This window comes from Physcomitrium patens, chromosome 14 (assembly GCF_059467195.1).
Source record: "Physcomitrium patens ecotype Gransden chromosome 14, ASM5946719v1, whole genome shotgun sequence".
Lineage (NCBI taxonomy): Eukaryota > Viridiplantae > Streptophyta > Bryopsida > Funariales > Funariaceae > Physcomitrium > Physcomitrium patens.
In genome coordinates, this window is record NC_143423.1 from 6,623,620 (window position 1) to 6,635,008 (window position 11,389).

The following is an 11,389-nucleotide window of genomic DNA, read 5'->3' on the forward strand; positions in this document are numbered from 1 at the left end:
TTTTGACCCTGCACTTTTTGGTTGATGTACATGGTAAGCAGAATATCCAAAGCTTACCATGAGTCATTGACTTGCCTTGGTCCCATCGGCTGCAATGCCTCGGTGAATGAGAAGTCTAGATAATTTTTTAAGATGTATCCAATCAACACAAACTTCAAAATACGAACAAGTAGAAAATCCAAATCCAAGGAACACAAATAATCATGAGGGGGGAGAAGCTTTTAGTTCAAACCAATAGAAAAATCTAGCCAGTCAAATGGGCACATTGACCGGGAGTGTTTTCAAACAAAGGGCTCATTGTCGAGGAGACTAAATTTCTATCCACTTGGGATACATGACCTGAGACACATGCTTGAAAACATCCCTTCTGCAACACTCAAGATTGAATTTGTCTATTTTTCCTGATGTATCTTGGTTTCAAGGAAAACTAAGGTTTCATTTTCGACAGCAGCCTTGTGAGTACGAAACTGCTGCTTGAAAATTATGCGACCTAGTAGCGACTTTGTTCTCGTCCACGCCCTGGTCCTCCGGCTCCGCTACGACCATCAAGGGCTGAGAACCCATTCTGCGAAGAGCCTACGGTCACTATTGTATGAGTCGTAGTCTGCCGCTGCATGATAGTTACACCTCGACCAGGCATGGGTCCATTCGAAGGACCAGGGGCCTGGGCAGCGTTACCTCCGAAATGAGGATTCCCCCCCCTACCCATAAAACCAGCTCTTCCATGAACAGGAGGAGCTCTGGGTCCAACTTGATGTGGATTGTGTGGTTGGGAGACCTGCCTGAGCACATGTTGACGTTGCCTATCACTAACTGAGTATCCGGCTCCATTAAAATTACCTTGCCCCCTTGGACCGTAACCAAAACCTTGATGAGATTTTGCTCCTGCAGCAGCTGAATTAAAAGGGCCCTGTTCTTGTCCTGGGGGCCCAGCAGGTCTAGGGGGACCTGCCGGCCTGTACTGATTACTTGTTGAGGGATTTAGGGAGTTCCCTCTCTTATCGTAAACTTGCTGCCGTTGCATCATCTGCATAGCTCCACCAGTAGTATTGGAGCGATTTCCAAGACTGTTTACTATAAGACGATGAGCTGCAGCACCTAACTCCAATCCACCGAGAGCTCCTTGAACCGGTGGCCTGCATACAGTTAGAAGGTGAGATCTCTACAAAAAAAACTTTCAATAAATATGGCTCCCTAACTAACACTGTAAAAGCCTTGCATATCCTTGACATTTTGCATCATATCACTTACTACACTGTTAACTTATGTAAACAAATGTACCTTTCTTGAACAGTTTGCCTTTGCCCATGATCTTCATGCCACAAGGGCTGTAGCTTTACATCCTGTTCCGTAATGGTCTGCATTTGAACAATCACATCACATCATTGAAACGGATCCCATGAAGAATAAAACTGTAAATAAAGCTTGGAAACCAAAGGTAAGGAGATCCCAAAGACACCAGTGGGTCATTTGCAAGGATACCAACAGAAATAAATTAACGAGATGAAGTTCCAATCATACCTTTTTGGGGAAAACAACACCTATTGGAGGTTTAGCGATGTGTCTATGTGGGAGAGGACTTCTGAATACAACGGTCCTGAAATAAGAGGAAAATTAAAAACCAACTTCAGTATACCATATTATGTTCTATGGTTTCTACTTCAACATTTGAACTATAGATTAAATTAGCCAGGTAAGCCAATCATACAACCATTAAACCTTGGTAAATCAAATTTAGTGAACATCAAAATGCTAAATTGGTTAATAAGCTACAGAATAACCTTTCCATCGATTAATATTGATAAAAAAATCGATGCGTTAGGAGATAAGACTGGATCTAAAAAGAAATTCCACAGCAGTTTCTTACACCTTCACATGTACACAAGAGAGTAATCATTTAAATGAGGTGAACACTTACAATGCTTCATTATTGGTGATATGCAGCATGTCCTTCACAGGTGATCTGATTACAGATGGACAACACTCTTCTTCACACAAATGAAGATATCCGTTCATTCCGCCACTGCACGCACCCACATCAGCCGTTCAGATTCATCCTAAAAAATAGAATCTAAAGACCCTTAAGCATGAAGAATTAAAAAAGACTAGAAATATCCTGAAAGACAGTGAAGTACCAAACCGATCTTCTGGACATTGTTCAGATTCAAGATTAAGTAGTACCTGGCTACAGGATCGATTCCTTCAGTGACTTCAAACCGGTGAGGAGGTTGAAGATGTGCGTAGCGTTCATAAAATGATTTTACAAGAGTAGCAAGAGGGTGACTTAGCGAAATAAACAACAAATCTGATAGTATGCTATTCCGACGTTGCTCTGCTGGCTGCACCAAACACACCAAACATAACTTGCCACGATTAATTCACGAGACTGATGCTTTACAAAATATATCAATTACACATTCTGCATATTATGTGTGTTACTTTAATATGTAAGATTGACACTAACAGCCATCGACAAGAAAACATAAAGCAACATAACCAATAATTGTAAATAAAGACGAACCGTCAGTGTATGTTCTACTAACTCGATTGCTGAGAGCAAACGGTCCTCCTCAATAAAAGGCAGTTTCGCTATTCCCTGTCAAGCAAATGATATCATAAATAAGACAAGTCCCTCACTAGACGTTAATATCGCCAACATCATAATACAAAATCCGAACTGGCAGAGACATGATAGGAAAGGTACAAATACACAAGAAAATGTATTAACATACCTGCCAAGAAAATCGTTTACCGTTCATGTCAACTTCAAAATCTGCGGCGCAACCGTTCTGAACGGCTAAGTTTTTCAAAAATTTACAATTTGAAACCCAACACGAATGAAGTAATCTACTCAATAGATGCCAAATGGAATGAGCTGAACCAGTTTCAATTGGACAAATCAGTACCTCTTGGATAAAAATCAACAATCGGGGAGTTCAAATCTGTCATCAGCGGCCTATAATGTATTGGCAAAGCCTCCGCACTGCATATGCACAGTAAACACACAAAATGTTATCATACCACTCAAAAGAATCACATCGAATACGGAGGAAAGCACCGTCTAAAAGTGTGAGCATAAACAGGCAAAACTGGAGGCAAATAACTGCGCAATTGAAACATCGTTGACAGATGATACAAGACAGCATGCAAACTCAGATTGAACTACTTTTAGACATTGTGAAGTTAGGACACAGACGAGACAGCATTAAAGAAAAGACCTTGCGGCTGGCAGCACCCCCATTAGCTGGTCGAACGGTTTGAAAGGCTTTCCGATGAAGAAAGTAATTTCCAGTTGGTCCAAATCCTTCAGATCCGATGCAAAAGGAGCATAATGATAGGGATAGTACCTGCACAAATCGTCAGTAAATACACGAAGAACTAAAGCGTCTACTTGACAATTTGATGTTAAAAAAAAACACAACAGATAAAAAACTTTACATAATTGCCTAAGGCAACCCAGACCCATCTCATTGTCTCAATATGAGTAAATCAGCCAATCTATGATCTGAAGTGTAGGAATATACTGACCAATTCCACGAACAAACACCTTGGAAATAGTAGCGCATAACCCAGCACAACCCCTCTGTGTATTTGAGAACCTAAACAAAAGGTATGTCAGTATAAACGAATACCACATGATGAGACGTGCAAGCAAAGGCAGTCTTCATGATCTACGTAGTGAGGGGAATATGCAACATGTCGAAAAAGAGTTCAGTTAAAAAAAAATGGATTTGTGTGTACTGTGGTATGCTCATATCCTAATACTAGTGGAGAGACTTTTAAATTAGAATGGAAAAGATACACCAACATCAAAAATCTCTCGCCATGTTTTACGCATTAACTCCTATGTGGCTATCACGTAAAAAATACAATAATACAAAAACAAGACAAGGTACGTGAGACTAGCGTTAAAAAGTTTTTGTACATTCATACTAAATAAGAGGTATTGCTAAAGGAACATTAGATTATAAACATACCACATCTTGTTGGATCCTCTCTATCTCATCTGGAGAGTTCGCCGAAAACTTATCCTCGTAATACCTCTCCTTCCAGCCGGGTTCACCTAAGCGAACAGTGTCTTCAATCTCCCCGCCTCCATTGGTAACATCTGCCTTATCTCGCATTGCGTTTTTCAGTCTCATCTTCAGCTCATCCAAGTTATCCTCCTCATCTTGTTCCTAAGTGAAGAGTAGAAAGATAAAAATGGTCATTAGTGAGCATAACTCAAGATTTACTCTTTTTATAAAGGATAATGTACTCTTTTAAAACGATCGCTAAATTCCTCCATGTAACGAGTTGAAACAAGATTAGAAGTCTAAAATAGACTTCACTGTGCTACCGTTTAATGACTTCCATACTTAAACTTACAGGGAAAAGTACACTAGGATCAACATTAGGCTCTGCATCATCCCCTCTTGGTTTATGCCTGTCTTTATATTGCTGATCACGCTTTCGACGTTCCGCTTGCCTCTGTTCAAAAAATAGAAAACAAAAGAGAATAAAAATACAAAGATAACCAGAATGTCAAGAAATAGAAATCATGTCTTGATTACTCAATGATGATATTTACAATGGTCACTTATATATGACATCGGGCACATAGTAGCATGTACTATCGTCCATTGATAAGTACTGTCCCCAGACGCATTCTTTATGATTATTAGTCTTTGCTACTCTACCAGAAGTAACAAAAATTGTCAGGTGACCCCACCCCCAAATCCAGTATTTTGATCAAAGTCTATTCCTCTTCAGTGATTCTTAATAAAATTAGAAGACTGAGTGGATAGAGATGGAGAAGTGAATGTGGATTTAAAAACAAGTCTGCCCAAATTCCTTCAGCGTTGATTTTCGACGAGGCAACAATTAAATTTTACTATTCATAAAACATAAAATCACCCCCTCTGACTTCGAAATTATCCGCTCTAAATGATGATATAACTACCCCAAATCCCACGAGCATTAACATTAAATACATTTACAGCTATTCAATGTAGACACATATAAAAGTAAGTTCTCACTGAAAGTTACTTAGAGCAGATGTTGGTTTTATGTACTATAATATTTAACAAGGAACAGTTGTGTTGTGCATACCAGTTGTAATCATCACTGATGCAAACCATATCAGAATACATTCCAAGTAAACTACTAAGTCAAACCTGAATTATGCGTGCTCTTTTCATGAAGATGGAGTCCTCTTGAGCTCCAATGGTTTGGATGAACAGTTCAACCCGATGTAAATTCACCTACAATAAATAAGCTAAGTCCTATGAAGCATAAATGCCTGAAAATTTTCACATTTTAGGGTAAGATGTCACAAGGATACTCTCATCTGGTACGTACCAAATGGCAAACTAAACATGAAAAGAAAAAAACTATTCAGGTTGACTGTAACTAACCTCGCCATTGTCAGTCAGATAGCCTCCCATCTGCCTGAAAACCTTCTTGTACATGGCCATGAGCAGGTTGATAGCCCCCTATAATTGTAATATTGAATTGTAAGGTCATCGTTTGTTAATGAGATGGACTTAACAGAACTTATGAACACAATTCTGACAAAAAAAGAACAAGGGTCCCTCTTTCATAAACTGCCTACAATAACATGTCATTAAAGATTCTTGCCATAAATAAAGTGGATGATAATTCAGCACGTATCGGCCTGCTTAGCTCCTACGCTAATGATTTGAGCACCACTGTCAGGAGGGTTATAAAAAAATTCCAAGTTATTGTGATGATTTCAAAACATACCTCTCGTATTTCTAAAGTGGGCATGTGCGGGAGGAAATCGTTGCCAACGAAGAAACACATAAATATAAAATCGTCAATGAGCCGCTCAAAGTCGACTTCAAAGGGTGAATCATATATCTTTAGATCAAATTCCAGGTATTCTCGCAATAGCCATATGTGTAGAAGCTGCCAGGCAACACATGCTCAAAAGATGAAGGATGCAACTAAGGTAATATACAGTGCGAAATGAGACTTAACCACAGCAGTGGGAGAAGATCTGGCAAAAGGCAACTCTCTCAATTACCTGAAAAGGTTTTCGAGGTCCAGTATCCAGTTCACCACCCTTCTCATCGTGCTCCCCTCTTTTTCTCTTAGGTTTTCCTTCACATTCGGCGGCTAAATGGCCTGTCTGTCCGCACAGAAAACACTTTTCTGCATGATTTGGGGCAAACACAACCTACAAATACAATCCACCAGAACAAACATTAGAGCTCGGCAAAACCATATAAACTCCACATTCAGCCTGAATCACAAAAAGCAGGAAAACATCTTTTAACACGTGTCCTAAATCATGCAAACTTATTGAAAAGTTCAAACGGTAGAATCAGAAGATAAGTCACAAATACCTCTCTTAAGATTGAAAAATGGGGCTCATGAGTGGCCAAAGCAAGCATGATCAAATCTGCATCCTACACAGACAAAGTAAGTTCAATTTGCAAACACGTGAGCTCACTGTGTTATTCTTTCCCCTTATAAAGAGGAGCCTTTGAGAGATTGAAACGAAATCAACACCACTACAGAGAGAACTGAATAGATATGTGACCAAAAGATACCAATAACAATAACAAAACATAATCCCTTCACTTTGAAAATAATACGTGCAAATACATGCATTAAAACAACTACCGCGGCTATTTTAATAAGGCAAAGTAGAATCGCTGGTTCAGATACCAGTAAGTAAAGGCCAATGAGTTTCGCGTCACAACAGAAATCAAAGAGGGAGAAGCAGAAACGTACCAAACCATAAAGGCAATGTCTAGTATTTGGATCAAAACCGGGTAGATTTCTCTGGAGTCGTATGTAAGACATGATTTTGTGTTCACCTTCCCCAGGAACATTTGAATCTGACAGAATTACCTATCACAACGACGAGTGGTAAGGAACATCAAGTCGAGAAATTTCCGTATCTGACTGGACTGAGCCTAACAAGCAATTAAAGCACTATCAAATATATGAAGAAATTGCTAACACGCCTGATTCACTGGACAGAACACGTATGCAAAAATCCAGTAAGATTACATCAATTGCATCTCAGATAGGAACTTACCTTGAGATTACGCCAACCTGGGTCGTTGTTAAGGCGCAAGTGGATGTAGTAATGCAAGGCAGTAGCAAGACTTGCCATAAATGGTGTTCCAGGTGTAATCACATTAGAATCGAAAGGAGCAGATTTCTCCTTCGCAGAAATAATCCGTCCTTCAGCTTCAAACTCCCTTCGTAACCTCTCTTCTTCTGCTCTCTGCAGCTCTCACCAGCCAAAAATTAGAGTTGCAAAATATCCAGAGATTTTGCAATGCTACAATTGAGCGTGCATGTAAACTCCAGTCGCATTTATAGAGGACGAGTGTAGGAACAGATCAATCTCCAATGACGGTGGACAAATGAACTTAGAAGCATCAGTAACAACCCGACCACAAAACACTCCAACCAATCGAAGCTCCTTGGCTGGAATACACATATATGAAGTCCCAGAAAGAAGAGCATCCAATCATAATGAGTGTGATAGATTAACAACAGCAATCGTATAACGCCTAAGCAAAATAGAAGCACATTATACCGCATCAGCAGCGTCTTTAGCAGCCCTGAACCGCCGTGACCGTTGTTGATTCATTTTGGCCCGTGGTGCCACACCATCTGTAGAACACAAGTATTCTAGCGTCACTCAAAAACTTTAAAACACTAGGAATCGCCTACTGAAAACGCGAGATACATATGAAATCCAAGCCAACAATACAGAGAAATCGATTTTTGGCTGATATTGACCTTGCAGTAGCGTTCACATGATAGTGTCTGAAAAGAAGTACCTATAGCCATGTATAAGAGCTTTCTGGGCCTGACCATAGCGAATAGACGGTCAATGTACTCAAATATGACCTGAAATACTTCATCAAACGTGCTTGGTGCAGCCTGCATAATTCAATGCAAAAGACAATGGGCTCTCAAAACTTCAGCCAAGCATGTCCCCGGCAAAAGTAAATCAAAGAAAAATAGGATGAACTCGGTTAAATTCCTGATCAAAAGTGAGAAAAGGTTACAGCAGACTGGATTGGGGATACATACCCTATCTTCTGGGTGGAAACAGGGGTGAATGATGCCATTCATATCAAGATACAGATTATCGTACTCCAGCCCATTTGGATTAGGTTGAGTTGTGTCAATTGGAACCTTCACGCCCTCGATAACATGCTGCTCATCTTCAATGACATCTACCACAATCAGGGGATACTTGTCCGCCAACCAACGATAAAAAGCTGGGACTCCCATCCCTGCTCCTGCTGCTGTTCAAGCTAAACCTCGATACAGGCAGCCAGGTGCGTGAATTTCTCGCTACAAGTTAGGTTTGACGTGAGATCCAAGAGCTTTTAATCTCACATGTAAGAACGACTGCGAAGATAATCTTCCTTGGATACGACTGAAGTGAAATAGCAAGCCGTAATGTAAATCCTACAAAAGCAGAATCTCACCGAGAGGGAAGAGAAGAGGAAAATCCTACAGTCGCCTGATTCGATACTTCCAGAAACTCAATCAATGATGTTTACGCTACAAATGCTTCATCTACTAGAAAATAACTTGAATCTGGAGGTTATCACTATCACTCGGCAAGCCTTGATCTAAATAGCAGCAGCATTGTCAAATTTTGCTGCGAAGTAATACAAGAGAATAGAACTCGAGTGCACCAACTAGTAGAAGCTACTGTAATCCATTCAAATGCAGGAATGAACCTTCCCGTTGGAGTAAATAAAAAGGAGGATGCGGGAATTTGGACACTTGGAAAAGGATCAAAAGGTGAGTTCTAGCAACTTGCGACGACGTCGGGAATTTGCAGTTTCTCCACTATTTCTTTTGCTCCATCGACTCTTCTGGAATATTGAACAGAACATATTAAATTAAAACCTTAAAATCATAAAAATTCACGGTCGAATTAACTGTGTAAATAACAAGTTAATGTAAAAATTTGTGTTTCAAACATCATCATACATTCTCTAAACTAGAAGGAAAAATAATGGTCCCCTCTGCCAGCAAAACTGGTCAAGGACTAATGAGGTTTGTTTAACACACGAAGCTAGTTGACCCGCAAGTAAAGGTTCGTAGCTGAATCACTAAATATGAATGAAAACAACAGGCAGTGTCTCCATCATTCAAAACCCAGATCTTTACTTAAAATAAGAAGAAAGGCGAAGCTCTACCACAGAAAGTAATAAAACGCTCCAGTCACGAGGTCAGAGAAAATTAAATCTGCCAAACAACTTCAGCTGAGATAAAAGCGTCCTAGTCTACCAAACTAAACCGAATCACGAATAGAAAATATGTCCAGATTTAGAAACAAAACTCAATAAATGCTGTGCTAGCTAATCGAGCAACAAAGTGGAGAAAGAACAAAACCTTAAACACTCAGACACAGTCAACCGGGCAGGAAACAATTGCACATACACCTCAATTCGATGCCTGTGAGTGTTTGCACAGAGCTGCATGTAAACGAGATGCAGCACAAGTGTACAGATACCAACGTAAAAGCTAAGAGCATGATGTTCGTAGTAACTCTGCCGTGAGACCTTTCAAATAGGGTTCTGGAAAACTAGGCGAATTCTAAGACGAGAAAGGAATGGTTGCCGACGTTTCACACATCAAAGTCACATCAACAATCAAAATTAGCATATGAAAGACGCGGCTTATTCAAAAATCACCGACTTACAAACCTCAGGTGCTTTCTCAAATCAAATTGGGGAAACATCCCAAACCCTAAGAATGCAAAAGCAGCTACAATTAAACAGCAACAGAGATGACAGCTTTCACAAAAACCTGCGGCCAAACTCCGAGACAAAGATCCTACCTCACAGCGAACACCAAGTAATTCTGAAGCCAAGGCAAAACCGCTGCCACAATTCAAGGTCACTTCCTCTCGAGCTGCCACAAATTAAAGCAAACCATAGCAACCCTGCCACCTCCACGGCTACACAAGACACTTGTAAAATGCCAGAAAAGAACACAATGCTCTACAGAACACCGCCACAGCCCGCGGCATGACTCCCAATTAGCGCATGAATGGAACACAAGGGACACGCGAAAGGCTCCCTCGAGGAAGAAACAGTAGGGAAGCACGACAGCTGCAACGCATCCATCCATGCAAGCACTGCGATGACGATGATGATGATAAAGCGATCTCGCACCAAAAACGCAAAGCCCTCACATCAAAGCCGACAGAATGAAACCAACAGAGACGAGGGAGGATGCAGCAGCACCGAAAAGGCAATTCAGCACACAAGACGATTGAAACAAGACCTCAGGAAACGAGGAAAAGAGTTCATCCGGAAGTAGAAGAAGAAGGCGAAGGCAATGTTACGCCGGCCAAGCAGAACCGCGAAAACGTGGTACTAAATCGATATATACCGTGGTGAGTATGGACCTTTTCAATTTCGTGCAGGAGGGAGGAGTTAGAATCATCAATCAACCTGTGTCGGGTAGATGGATCACACACCTTCACTCGGAACCCTAAGATCCGAGATGAAACCCCTCGCTCCCTACTTCCCTCCCATAGTTTTGTTCGCAAGCAGGTTGGACTTCGCCCATCCATCGGTCGCCGCCCATCAGTCAGTCACCTCGCCCCGACTCTCGTCCACGAACAGTCCTCTGACATCGCCGGTCACGGTCGATCATCCGAACCTGAGCTTTCAGGGCTTGGATGGATAAATTTATGTGGCTATTATCATTTATTCGTATGACTGGCTTCATTCTTTCACCTTGTTGTTCCAAGGACACCAACACTTCTAATTTTCTGCCCTGAGTGTTGAGGACTGGTTGGTCAAACTTGCACTTTCAGTTGAATTATCCACTACAACGAGTCATACCACTTGGAAGCCCACAACAACACTGACTATTTTTACAGATAAGAATAACAAAAAGTTGGTTGTTTCTCTGTTTACAATCAAATTCTAAAAAAAGTTCCAACAAAATGTTTTAACGAATTCAAATAAAGTCTAACGAAATATGTTTGCCAACTGGTTTGACCATTTTTCAGAAAAAAATTGAAATGGATTTTATGAAATTTTCAATGATTTTCAAATAATACAATGGCAAAAACTAGTTTGGAACAACTGCTAGTTTCTAGAATCAACAAATTCATTCGTACTCAAACAAAAAAAACAAAAAAACAAAACAGATCTGTGTCCTAAAAAATCAAAACATGACTAGAACTAAATTAAATACATTCTACAATGTGTGTAAGATCTAAATTTTATGTAATGAACAAGGTGTTTTAAGAATGTTTTTCTAAATATATGCAGTTCAATAATTAAACAATCAATTAAACTAATAAATAGTCTAAAAATAAAATTGTAGTTCAAATTTAACAATCAATTCAAATTTTAAATATGTTTATTTACTTCAC

The 11,389-nt window shown here is 40.1% G+C and overlaps 1 protein-coding gene across 5 annotated transcripts; it reads right to left on the reverse strand.

Moving 5' to 3' along the window:
• Positions 1–204: 204 nt before the first annotated feature.
• LOC112291354 (5'-3' exoribonuclease 3) lies at positions 205–10,518 on the reverse strand. Of its 5 annotated transcripts, XM_090255739.1 has the most exons (24): positions 9,388–9,591; positions 9,192–9,240; positions 8,065–8,864; positions 7,809–7,911; positions 7,562–7,638; positions 7,052–7,243; positions 6,742–6,861; positions 6,351–6,413; positions 6,029–6,181; positions 5,746–5,910; positions 5,397–5,474; positions 5,157–5,243; positions 4,369–4,470; positions 3,978–4,178; positions 3,529–3,599; positions 3,219–3,347; positions 2,907–2,983; positions 2,733–2,773; positions 2,522–2,596; positions 2,182–2,339; positions 1,919–2,023; positions 1,522–1,597; positions 1,282–1,358; positions 205–1,136 (listed from the first exon to the last, which is right to left on the reverse strand). In XM_090255739.1, the coding sequence occupies exons 3-24, from the start codon at positions 8,266–8,268 to the stop codon at positions 491–493; spliced, it is 3,000 nt and encodes a 999-aa protein (XP_090111865.1). In that variant the 5' UTR covers positions 8,269–8,864; positions 9,192–9,240; positions 9,388–9,591; the 3' UTR covers positions 205–490. The 5 variants fall into 5 exon arrangements, with proteins under 5 accessions (XP_090111865.1, XP_090111864.1, XP_090111863.1 ...); XM_090255738.1 differs by lacking the exons at positions 9,192–9,240; positions 9,388–9,591 and adding an exon at positions 10,409–10,518; XM_090255737.1 differs by lacking the exons at positions 9,192–9,240; positions 9,388–9,591 and adding an exon at positions 10,393–10,518.
• Positions 10,519–11,389: the final 871 nt, after the last annotated feature.

What these genes read in the sequence shown, in the direction of transcription:
- LOC112291354 (XM_090255738.1), bottom strand. Translation starts at nt 8,268, where the DNA reads ATGGGAGTCCCAGCTTTTTATCGTTGGTTGGCGGACAAGTATCCCCTG. An exon ending in CAGGTTGGCGTAATCTCAAG is followed by an intron (nt 6,862 to 7,051) that starts GTAAGTTCCTAT and finishes TCGTTGTGATAG; the next exon opens with GTAATTCTGTCAGATTCAAA. An exon ending in ATCTGACTGACAATGGCGAG is followed by an intron (nt 5,244 to 5,396) that starts GTTAGTTACAGT and finishes TATTTATTGTAG; the next exon opens with GTGAATTTACATCGGGTTGA.